General features: G+C 50.7%; 1 protein-coding gene across 2 annotated transcripts in view; it reads left to right on the top strand.

The window, feature by feature from the left end:
* STIMATE (STIM activating enhancer) overlaps positions 1 to 16,988 on the top strand; it is a 50,595-nt gene that overhangs the window by 18,129 nt on the left and 15,478 nt on the right. For both annotated transcript variants that reach the window (XR_003517998.2, XM_027583415.2), the window contains exons 2-3: positions 14,995 to 15,043; positions 16,785 to 16,880. Coding sequence is in view for 1 of the 2 variants with exons in the window: in XM_027583415.2 (XP_027439216.1) it covers positions 14,995 to 15,043; positions 16,785 to 16,880 (145 nt within the window). In the remaining variant the exon portion in view is untranslated. The remainder of the gene's footprint in view (positions 1 to 14,994; positions 15,044 to 16,784; positions 16,881 to 16,988) is intronic.

Here is a 16,988-nt window from a genome sequence, read left to right as displayed (position 1 = left end):
TGGGGTGTTCCTCTCACCCTGTCCACCTGTTCTATGTAAAGAAGAGGAGAAACCACTGTGAGCAGAACCCAAGGCACCTGAAGCATCCACCAGACCACCGTGGGTAGGATTGCCCCTGCCCGCCAAGGAGGACTTCAGATGTCCGAGCTCCTCGGGGCCTGATGATCTGGGCACTTAAGGTCACAAGCCCCCTGAGGTCAGCTTATTATTGGAGGGTGAGGGCTCCCTCAGCTGCCCTCTGCACTACCCCCTGACTGCCAGGTTTTGGGGCTAAGGAAATGAAGTTTGTCTCTTCTCTTCTGCTGAGGTTCTGGTTGGTTACACCCCTTGGATTGTTGGAAAAGAGAAGACTCTGAGTGCTAACTGCCGTGGATTGAGAAGCTAGGGAAAAGGTCTTAACTGTAGTTTTGTGACTTTGATATCAAGAGAAGAGCTGGTCTTCTATTAATTTTTCTGCTGAGGGTGCTTTTTAATTCACTTCCACTAATAAAATACAAGGGCAAAGCCCCCGCCTGTCCCAGATGAACAGCCTTCTGCCAGGTGAATGCCTGGTTCTCTCAGAGACCACCGTGCCACGTGATGACTGGGCAGCCTCAGCCCAGGTGACGTGTGAATGCTCAGAGATTGTTTCTTGTGCCCCAAATGAGGGAGGTGATTACCTGTCTTAATGGGTTCGTACGAGCATTAAGTGAGCTGGTAAGATCCTTCACCCAGTGCATGGGGGCTGCTGAATAGATGTGAGCTCGCCGAGGCCCACCTTGGCTCACTGACCTCCATAGCAGGTGATCCTGAGGAGGTAGGACAGTGTATGCCCTACTGTCTGTTATTAGAATTGGAAAAATACAGATAACTTAATGCAAGACTCCTGGACAAGACAAGAATCCTGGAGGGATTCGCAGCAGGTCTTGGGTCAGGTGTTGAACCCAGTGTCCTGCCTCCCGGACCTTCGTTCTTTCCCCACCACGGCCCAGTCTCCTGCTGCTGTTTCTTTCCCTCCTTTCCATACCACCCAGACATACTTACAGAAGCTCGCTGGTTTGCCCAGGGGATTTGTTCCAGACTGTGGCATGAGAAAGGGAACTCTTCTCTCCTGTGAACCCACCTTCCCAACTGTGCCACTTAGCCGTGAGAGCCCAGGAGCACAGAACCTGGAGCAGTGGCTGGTGGGAGGTGGCAGAGGAATATGGTGATGGAGGAGGGGGTTGCACACTCTTTGGAGATGCAGGGCTTTCCTCCTGCCCACTGCTTGGGCTGGCCTGAGGCGCAGGGTTGCGCAAGAGCCAGATCTGTGCTGAGGGAGGCCAAGTGGTGGCAGCAGCAGCCTGAGGCAGGGCTTGACAAAGGCGATCTGGGATGGCCTCAGCCAGTGTGGCCTCTTCCCTGTCCTGATGAACTTTGACAGCCAAACCTTCCCAAGATTAACCTGAGTTAACACTTGACTTCTTACCCCCAGCCTTGAAATTTTGGAGCATGCATGCTTTGTAGACATACACACTGCTAGCTACCTTCAGTGTAGGGTAAAGTTCTTGAATTGTTTGTCCATCTGTATATAAATTTTCTGAGCTAATTCTCCTTGGGAGGTTGTTTTTGACTTTTGATAGTGCTGTCTGGATTGCATGTAGAGTTTTGCATTTCACAAGCTTTACGTTTTTGTACCAAAAGGCCAAGCTCAGTGAGACTGATGTTGGAACCTGTTTAATGGGGAGGGGGTGTTGATGATCAGCAGTGGGGCCTGGGTTCAGGTCCTGGACTTTGGAAAATTCCTTACCTGCATTGAGATTCAGTTTCTTCATCTGAAAGTTGGGGTGGTACCGTCTGCCTCTTAGGGTAGGCATGACGAGCGGCTGGGTCAATTAATGTCCAGTGCTCAGAGCCTTCAGTATTCTGCAAGCCGGTGAAGGCTTATCTGATCAGGTTTTTCTGAGACATCCTCCTAGGAACTCCATTGAGTAAGTTATGTATTTTGGGTGTGGGTAGTAGACAAGGCTGTTTTTCTTCAAGGTACGTTTGGGGACCCAGAGTGTTCACAAGGGCTGCCAGCTGAGCGAGGTGGGTGGCTGGGTGGCCCCTTCACCACTGCCTGGGAATGGCACTTAAAGGATGTGGCATGGCCTATAGGACGTCAGAGGGCGAGTGCGGTCATCTTTCTGAATGAAACATAGTACATTGGGGTTTTTCTCCTAGTGAAATTCTCGGAGTTGAATGACCCAGTTAAGTGAGTCAGCAACTTTGTGTTCAGTCCTTTGGCTTCTATGTTTAACTTTTGATGGGTGGATATGTGGCTGGATCTGTACCCTTTCCTTCCAGGTTCCAGGTGTAAAAACCATGTCAAGAGGAGCCTTCCCTGTACCCATTATATGTTCTGTTCTCTGCTGAGTTTGGATCACCCTAAGCAGCTGGAATCACTTCAGAGCCTTGGGTCACAAGGATGAAAATCCATCTTGCAGTGTGTAGCTCATCACCGCACGATGGGGGCTGGCGGGTGTCTCCTCTGACCAGAGGAAGCAGTGCCCAGAGGAAGCAGTGCCCAGACAAGCTTCCGGCTGCCTGAGCTATGGGTCACCGTGCGAGGTGGGGCTGGGCCAGGGGCTGCATATGTTACCTCTGAGAGACGCAGGCTCTGGGGCCGTGTCCTGTTATGTTTGATTAGCCATGAGGTTGCAGAGGCGGAGGTACTTTCTGTCTTCAGTGAGTTCTGCCTGCTGGAAGCTTTTCTCTCAGAAGGAGATTGCTAATGAGTTAGGTTTTAGGAAGGCTTTTAATTACCTAATGTGCAAAATTGTAATTTTGTCATTTTTTAAATTATTTATTGTTTTTAGCATCAGAAGTTTTTTTCCCCCCAAGTAACCATTTTTAAGACCTTTTTTAACTACAAAAGTAATGCATGCTCTTTGTAAACAACTAAAACTTTATGGAAATACATAGCATAGAAAGTGAAAGTTCCTTATAATTCCATCCTCTAGAGAGCTAACCATAGGTAACAGTTAATGTGTGTGCCTTGAAATTTCTGTTTGTATGTATCATTCAAAAAAATCAAAGTAGGTTGTTTGGGTGACTTGCCCATTTAAAATGGGCATTTTTCTGTATCAATGCAGATAGATTCACCTCACTTTTTAAACAGCTTTGTTGAGGTGTAAGGTACATGCCATAAAATTCACCCATTGCGAGGGTACCCTCTCTGGCTCACTTTTTAATGGTGACTTCCACTGGATGATAATTTACATTTACCCCCTTCCGCCATTAATGGACATTTAGGTGGTTTCTAAATCCTCTACGCTCATAGCAATGCTGCAGTACACCCTTTTATACAGATTTTTGGGCATTTGTGTGAGTGCAATTAAAGAAGAAAATCCTAGGAGTGGAGTTTCTGGGTCATGGTGTATAAATAGTTAAAATCATAATAGATATTCTGAAAATACCCACTGCAACTTTCCAAGTCATCGGTGGGTCGATAGGTAAAAAACCGCACCCATCTCCATCCTCTGTGAGGTCAAATGAAATTCCAAAATTTATGGCCAGGGAGTACTGGTCAGCAGTGCAGGGGTGACACAGGGCAGGAACGGGTGCAGTGTGTCTCAGAGTTCCCCAGACCTGGAGGCTCCCCAGCGGCCCAGGGACACCGTCCTAGGACAGCCCGTTTACGCATGGCGCCTCCGTCAGTGTGGAGGAAGAAGTTACACTGACAAGCCCTCCTTCTTTAGGAGTATTTGCAGCTCTCCTCCTCCTCCTGTCCTTCAGACTCTGCGTGCTGGAGGCCTTGTTCGTCCCACCTCCAGTGCGTCCCCGGCTCCCAGAGGGCTCCGTTCACCGTGGCTACCCGGACACCAGCCGGATGTCCCCTCTCAACTGGGGGCTCTGGGGACAGAGCACAGATCTACTCCCGCACACATCCCCCTTTACTTGTCCGCCAGCAACTTCAGAGCCCCTGTTTCCTAATATCCTCCCCCAGTGTTTTCATCTTGGCTAACCTGGCAGAGAGTAATTATTGATTTGCATTTTTAAAACCCACCTTATTGAGCTTGTCTATTTTCTTGGGTGTTTATCAGCCATTCATGTGTCTTTCCATCGAACAGAGCCCCGTGGAACACCCGCACGGTGACAGTGCCCCTTTGGCCCTGCTGAGGTCACCATCGTCAGCAGATGGCACAGCTGCCCTGCTCCCAGGGGAAGCTGCCGTCCTAAGGAAGCCCCATGTTTAGAGAGCCAAGCGTATTAGTTGCTAGACAGTTTAGGTTTTTTTCTCATTTCTTTCTCAGCCCTTGGCAGAACTTCCATGTAGGAGAATTAAAGCTGGCTAACTGTGCACCTTGGCTTCATCTGTCCTTACCAAAAAAGGTTCATGAGCACTTCAGCTGTTTACAAACCCAGATTGTCCGGTTCTTGCATCTAAGGCCAAATGTGGTGAGGGAAACCTTGACTGGCTGGTTCTCCCTGCCCTGTGGCCAGTGAGGAGGAAGAGAGGTTTTGGGTGGCTGTCCTTTGGCATTCTTGCTGGCAGAGTACTTTGTCCAAAACCAAAGGGCTAAGCAATTTTGTCCTGTTGCAGGACGAAGGGCTTGCAAGCTAAGCTTCTGGGAGAACCCTTTGTGCAAATTCACGGACCTTACTGAAAATTAAAAATAAATCCTGGGCAGTACTCAATAAATATGTCTTAAGTGACAGGCTGAATGAATTCCTTTGTTCAACAGATATTGTTTAGCTACCCTTTAAGAGCCAGGCACCCTCTCGATGCCAGGAGTATGGGGGTAAACAGAACCAAAGTTCCTGGTCTTGCAGAGCTTAGTTTCTAGGGGGAGAAAACAAATAGCAGTCAAGGAAGCACATAAGAATTTCTGAGGTGAGGGGAGCCTGGGTGGCTCAGTGGGTTAAGTGTCTGCCTTCGGCTGAGGGCATGATCTCAGGGTTCTGGGATCGAGTCCCGAGTCCCTCATCGGGCTCCCTGCTCAGCGGGGAGTCTGCTTCTCCCTCTCCCCCTGCCCCTTACCCCCCCCAACTCATGTTGTGTGTATGTGTGTGCACGCGCTCACTCTCAGATAAATAAAATCTTAAAAAAAATTTCTGAGACGAGAGGGGTAATTGTGGAGAAGAAAACAGAAGTGGGAAATGCGAGTGAAGGATGGAAGCAGGGCAGGATGTACACAGCTGGGGGTGCGGGGATCCGGGGAGGCCTCCAAGGAGGTGAGCTGGGAGCTGCGACAAGAACAGAAAAGAAGAGGGTGTCCAGACAGGAAGTGCCGTGTGAGCCAGGGTCCTAAGGCAGGATGGAGCACGGTGTGTGCAGTGTGTAGAGAGAAGGCCCATGTGGCAGGAGGGAAGGAGGGGATGAGGCCGGAGAAGCAGACAGAGCCCTAAGTCATGTGGTCCCTTGGCCATGAGAAGGAGCCTGCATTTTATTCTAGCTGCTGTGGAAAAGCATGGGAGGGTTTTGTGTTTGTTTTGTTGTTTTTAAAATTTTTATGGAGGTATCATTTACGTAAAGTAAAATGCACACATCTACAGTATAAAGTGTGACTTTTGACACACTTCTGTGTCTTGGAGTTTTAAGGGGAGCAGCAGGTGATATAATTTGATTGACATTTTGAGACCTCCACCAGCAGCCGTGTGGAGGATGGATGGACAGATGGGCGAATAAATGAACGGAAGGTTGGGTCTTACTACATAAACAGTGTGACTCTGAGCGGGACGCTTTGTGGCAAAGAGCTGTTGCAGGTGGCCTCTGCAGGCTCGGCCCCAGGAAGAGGCTCGGAGGTGGGGCCGGTGTCAAGCGGGAATGCCACAGTCCCAGGCGGGCTCACACTGGCTCCTGCCGGGGGCTTCTGCAGTTCCCTAGGCGCTCTCACAGTTCCTTCTCCTCAGACGAGGCGCTTACTGAGTGTAGTGAGCAAATGCAGCCAGCTCTGCTCTCTGACGGACGCAGCTGACTCAGCCTTCTCTCTGTCCAGGGTAAATGTCAGCCCTGTGATCAAAAGGGCAATGGTATTGGCCCATGGGGTGTGATTTTTGAGGGTCACTAGAAAGGTCTCTCTTCAGAGATAGCTTTTCCATCAGCCTTTTTTGGTGCTGAAATCCTACCATTAAAATGTTTTGATTTTAGAAACAACAGGTGTTGGTGAGGATGTGGAGAGAGGGGAGCCCTCTTGCACTGTGGTGGGAATGCAGACCGGTGCAGCCACTCTGGAGAACAGTATGGAGGATCCTCATAAAGTTCAAAGTAGAGCTACCCTATGTTCCAGCAATCCCGCTTCTAGGTATTTACCCAAAGAATACAAAAATACTAATTCAAAGGGGTACATGCACCCCAGTGTTTATAGCAGCATTATCTACAATAGCCAAATTATGGAAACAGCCCAAGTGTCCATTGATTGATGAATGGATAAAGAAGTGGTACACACACACTGGAATATTATTCAGCCATAGAAATTAATGAAATCTTGCCATTTGCAACAGCATGGATGGAGCCAGAGAATATTATTCTAAGCAAAATAAGTCAGAGAAAGACAAATACCATATGATTTCACTCATATGTGGAATTTAAGAAACAAACAAGTAAAGGGGAAACAAGAGACAGACCAAGAAATAGACTCATAACTACAGAGAACCAACTGGTGGTTACCAGAGGGGAGGTGGGTGGGGGGATGGGATGAAGGCGGGCACTTGTCATGATGAGCACCAGGTGATGTATGGAAGTGCTGAATCACTACGTTGTACACCTGAAACTAGTATTACATTGTTACCCAACTGGAATTTAAATAAAAACTTTTTAAAAATATATCTACCATTTAAAAAAATAACAAGATGTCTTGATTTTGAGTGTGTGAAACCACCAGGGGCTCTGTCCTGTCTGATGGGGATGGTGTTGGTTAATGGTTTGCTTCCCCGAGTAACAGCGGAAGGGATCAGGGTGCAGGGCAAGCAGGTTGGGCAAGTGGCTCTGGGACTAAGAAAGGCCCGGGGCCTGCAGCACTCCGTCCTGGTGGACAGGCCCAAGCGAGGGACTGGCACAAAGGCCAGGACGCCCAGAGTGGACAGGAGTGCTGAAAGGTGCTGAATCCCGGGGTGCCCGTCGCAGCCTGCCTGCATGGGCAGCAGCTCCGACCTGCTCTTCCTTCCGGATCGCTGTCTGGGGACAGGTGTCTGGTCTCATGGTGTTTCTTGAATCAGTGCCACATCGGTTCTAGTCTTTTCCTGACTGCGAGTGATTAAGGAAGAAATTCTGCACGCCCAGACTTGATTTCACAGTGGGTCTCCTCTAATCATCCGAGAACAGTGCAAGGCAGAGCGGGAACCAGCCGTGTCCAGCCAGTGGTCCTCTGAGCCTTCACAGTTGGTCGCGGGCACCTGTCCTGCCGGTCCTTCGGCATTTCGCCCGTGCATCCTGCCCTGGAGGTGGAGCCCCCGCATTTGGGGAATTCTCTGAGTGACCAACCTTTGGTGAGAACTGACGGAGGCTAACGACCGGGGAACAGAGCGCAGCCTGGCCCAGCTTCCAGTCCCATGTGGGAGGCGAGGCGCAAGCCAGGAGGAGCTTTGGAACCAGAATGAAGGTGCTCTGACGACCAGCGGGCTTGGTTGTGCTTGGATGGTTACATGTTACTTTTCTTTGGTTTCCAAACTGGTTACAGTGATTTGTAACATAAAAGAAAAGGGAAAGACTAGAGGGATGCACAGGTTAGACTCAGCTATGTGCTCTTGCTCTCTGCCGCTCCACATTACTTGCTAAGTACTCTAATATGTTGTCTCATTAAGGCTCGTAGGAGGCGGCTGCTGTAATTCCTTCCATTTTCCAGAGGGGCAGAGTAAGGCCCAGAGAGGTTAAACAGCTTCCCCTGTCCCCACAGTAAGTGTTGCTGTGAGGTTTGGGACCAAAGGTTGCACTCCGTGCACTAAGCTGTTGCCTCCTCTGACTCGAGTGTTCTTCCAGTGTGTTCTCCCTTTGTTCCGGTCGGTGGTTAAGTGCCTGCTTCCTTCCAAGTGCAGGGCCATGAATAAGACAGGGTCTCTGTCTGCTCCCTTAACTGGCGGGAGAGACAGACAAATCTCAATATTGCATGTGAAATATCAATCCAGAGGTATGCAGAGTAGGATGCGTAGGAGACTTTGGGGAGCCAGACGGAGGGATGCTTAGCTCTACTGCAAAGGAGGCAAAGCTTCGAGTTGCCTGAACTGAATCTGGTAGGATGCCTGAGAGTTAAATGTGGGGGCCCTCCCAAGCCAAAGTGACCATGTGAATGACAGGACCGAGACGGAAGGTGCCAGGCCATGGGGAGGGCCCAGTTTGCCAAGCCAGAAAGCCCGAATTGTGTTCCCTGAGGAAGGGGAGGTGGGGCACGCACTGAAAGGCTTGACTGAGAGGCGTCATGCTCAGTTCATTACAGCTCATGTGCGGGAGGGCTTGAGGGGAAGAAGACTGGAGTCAGGAGGCCCTGAACTTCTGCCCTTATGGTACACCCATACCAGAACCTCCGTTGCCTTTGGACTAGGCTTCCTCAGGACAGCAGGGGAAATGTGAGCTTTGCAGTCAGAGAGACATGGATGCAGGTCTTATGCTATTTTTGGCCTCAAGGCAAACCCTTTGGCCTTACCTGTAAAATGAGAATGATCCCTTTCAGGGTTGTCATAAAGGTTAGAAATAATCCTGTAAAAAACCTGGTGGCCACAGCTGCAGATGCTTTGCTCCCCACAGTGACCCTCTTAAGTAGACAGTTGAGGAAACAGACCCAGAAAAGTGACTTGCTTAAAATAACATTTTTGATAAAGCAGGGACTAGATTTCAAGCTAACACCAGCTTGACTGCCATTAGTTTCTTGCCGTAGGAATCACCAGGCCCTTCATTTCTCCTTGAAAAGGGGTCCACCCTGGGTTTCACACTGTCTTTGGCTAGAACTTAGTCCCGTGGCCACCTCCAGCTTCAAGGGCATCTGGGGATGTGGTCTGTCAGCTGTGCCACTGAGTCCTTAGGAAGGAAGAAAGGGGGTGGGTGGGTTTGGGGGAGGCAACCAGCAGTCTACCTCAGTGGCTTTCTGGGACCTTTTCCTGCCCTAAAGAAATAGGTACTTCTGGGCTTTTCCTGCCACTAGCGGGTACTGAGGGGGTTTGGGATGGGGCTTGACTGTTTATAATTCAGGGGAAGTGCAGGAACATTTTCCTTGATTGCTGGTTCTATCAGTGAAGGTGGATTCACGCAGCGCCCCCTTCCCCCGGACCGTTTTATCATTTTTGAGCACAGGGGCCCTGGGCTTATAGAACCAGCAGGGTGTGGCTTGCGGTCTCTGCCAGGGCCAGTTGGAGGAAGAGGCTGGCTCAGGTGGCTTGATTTCATCCCAGGCCCACTACTGACTACCTGGTGATCCCGCACAGATCACCCCTTCCCCACCATTGTCTCCACTTTTTACACTGAGGGGGTTGGACGCCCTTTTCTCACACTGCGCCTGGCATGGACCAAACAGCTCTCTTAAATTGTGTGGTTTAATCTCAAAACAGTTGTGCTTTTTTATGACTCAGTTTCTAAATAGGACTGCATGGTAAGTGTTCCCTTTCCAACTCCTGTGGGTTTTTTTTTTTTTTTAAGGTTTTATTTTTAAGCAATCCAACATGGGGCTCGAACTCACAGCCCCCAAGATCAGGAGTCTCAGGCTCCACTGACTAAGCCAGCCGGATGCCCCCATCCACCCCCCCCCATCATTTATTAACACCACCTCATACGTCTTCCTCCTTGTGACATGGAAGGAAACGGCTGTATGTAAAACTCAGCTGTCTTCTGTCACATAGCAAGTCCGTGGGAGCGCCAGCAGGCGAGGCTCTGAAAGGGAGCATGAAGTGGGGTGCCTGGCCCCCCCCCCCCGTAGATGCCAACTCGGAGAGGCGTGTGCAAAACCGAGCCACAGCTTTATGTGAGCCGTCAGTGACACGGCTGCTGGTGTGGGACAGACAGGTGGAATCCGATAAGCCATCACTGCCTTCCTGTTGTGCGGCATGAACAGCGCAGAACTTCTAGAGGTTCTAGAGGAGTGAGCACTGTGCTTTGTACTGTCCAGGGAAGCTGTGAGCCGAGAGCATGCGTGACAGAGTTGGCAGGTGGTGGTGAGCCCCGTGGGCTCCTGGGCACCCGCGTGGCCCAGCTACTACGTCCTGCTGGCAATCCGGGAAGGGGGGCGTTCAGTGAGAGCAGCGAGAGTCCGACAGCGTACAGAGTATGTGACCGTCTGTCTCTCTTTGAAGAGACATCTCTCCCTCTTTGGACTCACCTGGTGTGTCTCTGGAAGGCTGCACAAGATCTGGGTGACAGTGGTTGGCTCTGAGAAGTGAAGCAAGACCTGGGATTTACAGGTGGATGGGAGACTTCACTGAGTATGTTTGTACTCTTCAAAAAAAAATTTTTATAAGAAAAAGAAAAATGCTTTATTTACATTTGCCATACAAATAATCACAAACTTCTTGGCTTAACATAACAGAAATTCTCTCTGTTCTGGAAGCCCAAAGTCCAGCATCCAGCTGTTGGCAGGGCCACACTCCCTTCAGTGAGTCTGGGGGTGAATCCTTCCCCATCTCTTCCTCTTCAGAGGTTCCCTGGCTTGTGGCTGCTAGACTCCAGTCTCTGCCTCTGTCTTTACAAGGACTTCTCCTTCCCCTGTGCCTTCTACTCTCTCAGAGGATACTTGTAATTAGATTTAGAGCCCACCTCATTAATCCAGGATGATCTTGTCTCAAGTTCTTTAACTTAATCACACCTGCAAAGACCCTTTTTCCAGATAAGGTCACATCCACAGGGATTGGGGGGTGGGGCCAGGATTTGGACATACCTTTTTGGAGACCACCATTCAACCCACTACAATTGTTAGCCGGGTTTATGGGGGAAGTCTCCCCTATGTGCTGCCTACAGTAGACCCATCTTAAATATAATGTTGAAAAAAAAAGGATGTACCATCCAAACGCTAGCCAAAAGAATGTATTCTGAATTTTATATACTCTCCATATGTTCATCTCTTCCAAAAGATGTATTTTAATTCAAAAAATGCAGTAAGATTAGGAAAGAAGAGGGCAGTGTTTTAAGGCAAGTGAAATGACATGCAGAGTACTGGATGGAAAGTCCGGTGAGGGCAAGGATTGGGCTGTAGTGTCCAGTGCTGTGTGCCCAGCACTGTTGGTGCTCAGTGTAGGTGGAAGGAAGCGTAGGTGGGTGGCTGGGACAATTGGAAGGGAGGCTTGTTAGGAGGCAGTCTCCTTAGCACAGGAAAGCAGTCCTGAGGCTCTGACTAGTTTGGTGGTAGAAATGGGGAAAGGGACACATCTAGAAGACCAGTCACAGAGTTAGCAGGGGAGGTTGACAGTTGAATGGGAGAGGAACGTAAGGAGTCCCAGAGGGGAGGACATTCTGTGAAGCAGTGGTGAGGCCGGGCAGGACTGGGGGGCAGGGCTGGGAGGGGAGGGGGCCGGAGAGCCCGCAGCACAGAAGCTGGGGAGCCTGTGGAGGGAGGACAGAACCATAGGAGGCAGAAGAGAGAGGAGCATTCAGGGCACGGGGGAGTCAGCCCAGGGAGGACAGCAGGGTGGGCGAATCCCGGGACCCTCCTAGTATTTGGGCCCCTGTGGAGAGGTCAGATTGCACATGGCAGGCCCAAGGTCACACACTTCTCAGAGACCCAGAGACCAAGACGGGGTGGCTCAGTGCTGGGCCTCGGGAGAGTAGACACTGAGAGGAATGGGAAGGCAGGGTCCAGGTCAGGGACCACTGAGTGCACTTGCTTTCCTGAGCACGTGTTCGGTGCTAGCCCCTTCCACCAGTTGCTTCTCGTTTAATCCTGTTGCCAACCTGGCAGCGCCCCTCCCCCCCCCCCCGTTTTTTTTTGTTTTGTTTTTTACACAAAGTCAATTGGCTAGATAGTAGCAGAGACAGGACTCAAAGCCACATCTGTCTGGCTCTTGGCCACCACTCCTTTTCAGGGGTGATGGGATCCTGTGCCCATCTTCAGGACACATGCATAAACAGAGCACCTGTTTCGGAGCCCACCACAGCCTAGAGGTGGTGGTGCAGTGTCATTCAAGGAGTGGAACGGGGCCTGTGTGCCAGGTGTCAGGGACCGCTGAGTGCTGCACACCCTGACAGCCCCTCCCCTGGCCCCACTCTCCATCCCCTACTCTGCTCCCTTTCCTCGTAGGGGCTCTTTCAGGCCGTGAGCCTGGGATTGGTGGTGTCCTGCCTTCAGGGACCTGACCTGCACTTGAGTTGTGCCCTGTGCCCCAGCCTTCTGCCTCAGGTTGTGTGGTGGCTGCGTTGGGAAGGGTGGATTGCACTTGGCTCTGGCCTCTGGCTCTGTCTTGAGTTCTCTGCCTCCGGCAGAAGCAAAAAGGTGGGCTCTCTTAGAGCTGGGCCTGAGCCACCCTCTGCAGGGCTCCCAGAGAGCAGCTGCCGGGCTCTGGCAGGGAACAGACTTGTTTCCATGGGACTGGGCGCCTGGCTCCGCGTCCGTCTGTGAGCGACTCGGGGGCAGCGCCTTGTTTCTTGTGCACAGGTGTCTCGGGCCTTCTGGTTTGCCACACCCCTCCGCACCCCCCTCCACCAAAACAAAAACAGAAATGAGTGGAACTGTGTCAGTCCGCACCTGGGAGTCGTCCCAGATGCACAGCCACATCCCCCTTGTCAGCAAATCCTGTCGGCTCACTGCTGAAGGTACAGGCCCCCACCTCTTGTCACTCACCCACTCCTGTCACCACCTGGGCCGGGGGCCCACTCACCCACGGTTCCTGTGGTGGCCTGATCTGCCCCCCCTGCTCCCACCGTGCTGCCCTCAGGCCACTCTCCACACAGCAGCTGTGGACCACAGCCCCCCTGCCCCGTGGCTGCCCCCAGGTCACCCCGGTGAACACCAGAACTTTCTTTTCTCACAGGTCTGGAGGCTGGAAGTTCCAGGTCAAGGTGTGGGCAGGGTTGGATTCTTCCAGGTCCTTTCTCCCTCAGCTTGCAGATGACACCTTCTCACCTGGTCCTCACATGGTCTCCCCTCCATCTGTGTGGGTTCTAATCTCTTATAGGGACACCAGTCGTGCTGAATTAGAATCCACTCATGTGACCTCATTTTGCCTTAATTACCTCCTTAAAGACTTGGTCTCCAAACTACAGCCACATTCTGAGGTCCTGAGGGTTAGGACCATAACACCACATTTGCTTCTCTTTCTGTGTTATAGATCGTATCAATATAAATAATAGGTGTATCATATAATAGCTGATATTGTATTTATTACTTCTAATGTATTATACCATTTATCATATAGTTACTTTATATAATTGTAATATATATTATGTAGTTTTTTTCCCTAAACCGGTTGCAGGTGAATTGCAGCCATTCTGGTACTTCAGCATGTGTCTCCTCGGAATGAGGACATTCTCCTCAGGTTCTGTTTATTTTATACTGACAGGGACAGATTCCCCTGAGGCAGAAGCACCAATGCGTGTGACGGGGCTCTGGTGCTAACTGGGGGCTTTCCCTCCAGATGGTTTTGTCCTGGCCCAGTTTCCTCTGCGTCTCCTTCCCAAGTGCCCCATGAGACATGCATACTTGTGGAGAGGAGGCCCCCTGCCTTTGAGAACCATTTGGGCGAACAGAACCTCTTGGCCCTGCCTCCGGATCCTTTGACGCTGTTGGTATTTTGGATCTGTGATATATCAACTGAATGACAGACCTCCTTACAGTTCCTCCTGCTTTTTGGTCAATTGAAATGTCTCTGAACACAAGACCTGTTTTGTTTCTGTGTACAGACAGCTCTCGCTTTGCAAACTGCAGACGGCTTGTTTGCATTTAGAGAAGCAGGGTCCATCGATTTGGGCACCAAGGTCTGCCTCCCCGTCTCCTCCTCCTCCTCGGCACCCTCACTGGCAGCTCGGGGCTCTGCCAGAAGTCGGTTCTCGCCTCCTGCCTGTAGGAACGAGGCATCCTCTGTGGGCTTGCATTGGTGCGTCTCTTCCTTGGTACTTTTGTGAGGGCCAGCAGCTCTTTCAGGGCTGGTTTTCGTGGGTAGACTTAACGGAGACAGTCTGCGTGGGGTTGCGTCTGCAGACCCGAGGTGAGGGTGTCAATCTGGGCAGTCCTCTGCCATCTGAGATCAGCCTGTGGCTGAAGGAGCACCCCACCCCCACTGGCTGTTCTGTAGCGGGGTGCCCCCCCCCGCCTGGTGCTGGGGCTCAGCCAGCATTTTCTCCAGCCCCAGAAACCCACCATCTACACGATTCAGAGCCATTTGTCTAAAACACAGTTCTGACCATGTCTTTGACTCTGCCTAGCACTCTGTTCCGGCTTTCCCTTCCCTACGGGGTTCATTCCAGACTCCTTAGCCTGGCATTCAAGACCCTCCGTCACGTGGCTCCTGCTCAGTTTGTCTGCCATGTTATGTCCCTTCCCTGTGAGCTTGTAATGTGTGCTCTGTCCCCCCCCCCCCCCCAGTGCATCCTCTCCTGACCAGCGTCCTTCCAAGCAGCCGGGGGTGGTCCTCCTTCCCGTGTGCCCTCACTCCGCCTCAGACATACCTGTCCTCTGGCACTTGCCTCACTAGATGGTTACGGGCTTGCTCTCCTGCTGGACACCTGCCTTTGCCTTTGTCTCCTCAGTGCTGAGCTTGGAGTGGGTGCCGAGTCACTGGGTGGGGTGGGTAGGGGGCTGAATGGACATGTCATTGGGTGTGGAGCATATCCTGAAGCTGGAAGTAGCTGCGTTCCACTTTGTGGTCTCCAGGCCCTCTCTGAGAGAACCTTGTCACAAAGGAGAAGAAAATAGTTTTCCACACACTGTGAGGTGTCGTTCTTCCTAAGTGTCCAGTTCTGAAGAGGCTGTACTGGTGACCAGCAGCTCAGGGCCTCTGTGACCTTAGTGTATATTGTCACATGTTAAAAGAGCAAGGACCTTAACGCAGAGTGTCAACCCCAAGTGTGCTGATAACCTCCTTGTATGCATTTTGCTTTATTGTCACTGTGGCAAGCCGCTGAACGTGTGTGTTTTCTTCCAGTCAAGCGCTTCAGAGAACCAAAGCACGAGAGACGGCCGTGGAGGATATGGTGCGTATGTATATATTAACACCTTCCTAGAATGCTGTTGATTCTTTGGGGTTTGCGGGGTGGGGGGCAATGGGAGCAATTCTGCATCACATAAAGTGTTGGAATCCCTTAGTTGAATTAATCATCAGGAACTACATCTAATGCGAAAGACTTCTAGGAGTTCCTCTAGATAATGTTGAGCTGTGCCTTTATTCTTTATTCTCTTTAATGATGTCTCCTTGTTATTAGGTTGTGAGAAATCCTTGGGTTCTGTAGTCTGTATGTGTAAGCAAAACATTCTCTAAATCTGGAGATGAGTCAGATACATCATTTAAATGCTCCTCTCCCTGAAACTCATCTTTCCTGGTCCTAGGATGACCCCATGGTGGCAGTTTGTCCTTCGTAAAAGGGTGGTGGAACTTTAGACATCGCCTTCAAAGACAGAATTCCGGAAAAAAGGAGACAGCCAGCTCTTCAGGACAATATGTCCACAAGACGTGAACTCTCTTGGGTTGCCTTAGGCTTGCAGCTGTGCTAATAAAACAGCCATTTTCCCCCGCAGAGAAGACTTCAGATAAATCAGTGTGTTGAAGGCCCTTTACAGCATTTTGAGCATATGCTTGATTGATCTTCAGTGCATTATTTGTGAATGTTGATCAGTCTTATTTTTATTTTCCCCAATCAGTTTCTCTCGAATCTGGGTGTCTGGCTTGGGCTGGGGGACCTGGGGAGGGTCTGGAATTGGGGCACTCTGTGGGACACACATTGCCCTTTGGGGACTTCTACTTTGCCATTATTTTAGGAAATAATTTTCAAGCTTCGGTCATAGGGTTGGTCTGGATAATCTCTAAGGTCTATTCAGTCCTGTGACTGTGTGCCCCTTCATGACCCCCTTCAGTGGCCCCGCCCAACCCTGGATGCCCAGCCTGGGAGGCCAAGAGAGATGGTCCCAAACCAGAGGTTCCTCAGCCACAGACTACCAGCGGTCTCCAGGTGTTCGTGGCAGATGAGAAACTAAAGGCCCCCTCCAGGCAGGGCAGCAGAGTGTCCCCAGAACTAACACCCTTGTTTCTTTTTTGAAACTCCTGCCATCTAGCCCAAGAGTTGGCAGACTACAGCCCACAGGCACAGTGTGGCCCACTGTCCATTTTCATAACTGAAGTGTTACAGGAATGGCGGGCTCTGTGGCCACTTTCACACGCAGTGGCAGGATGATGGGTTGCTGCGAGCCGAAGATATTTACCCTCTGACCCTTTACAGAAGAAGTTTGCCCGGCCCAATGTAGCATAGTGCTTAAATGGCAACAGCCGGAAGTCTCTGGGGCTTCAGCCGCGGGGCTGGATCTGTGCGTCTTGTTAGTCTTGCACAGACGGCCTTTAGCTCGGAGGGGCGTCCAGTGGGAGCTCTTTAAAATAGAGGCGCCTTCAACTTCATCAAAAGCTGTGGTCCAGCATTTCATTTTGAAATGACAAAAAGTAAAAAAGTAAACACACCTAATTTAAATGTGTGTTTAGTGTGTTTAAATATGTGTTCTAAATCAGAGGCCTCTTAGGGAGCTCAGATGCAGTGTTGTTGAAGGTTTTGAAAGGTCGCTGAGGCGCCAAGCCTGAGTTAGTACTGACGCCCCAGAAAGAGGCGACTAGTAAAGGGAAGGTTGAGAGCCCCCGGTGGCTTTCTTCCTGTTTCAGACTTCTCATTTTCCCTAAATTGGATATAACCCTCCTGTAAGGATGGTAACAAGTGCTGATCCTATTTCATACAGGTTTTTAGACACTTCCAAACAAGCCATAGGAATGCTGTTCATCCACTTTGCAAATGTGTACCTAGCAGATCTCACTGAAGAGGACCCTTGTTCACTGTAAGTGGCCCGTATTCGAGGACAAACATCACCCGCCCCTCCGCCGAAAATGTAGACTGGCCTTGCTTTCTGCCACCAGATCTGTTCCCTCTAGCTTGGGGAGGGGGC

This window comes from Zalophus californianus, chromosome 1 (assembly GCF_009762305.2).
Source record: "Zalophus californianus isolate mZalCal1 chromosome 1, mZalCal1.pri.v2, whole genome shotgun sequence".
NCBI classification, from domain to species: Eukaryota; Metazoa; Chordata; class Mammalia; order Carnivora; family Otariidae; genus Zalophus; species Zalophus californianus.
Note: the sequence above shows the minus strand (reverse complement) of the source record. Positions and strands in the feature narration are given on the sequence as shown.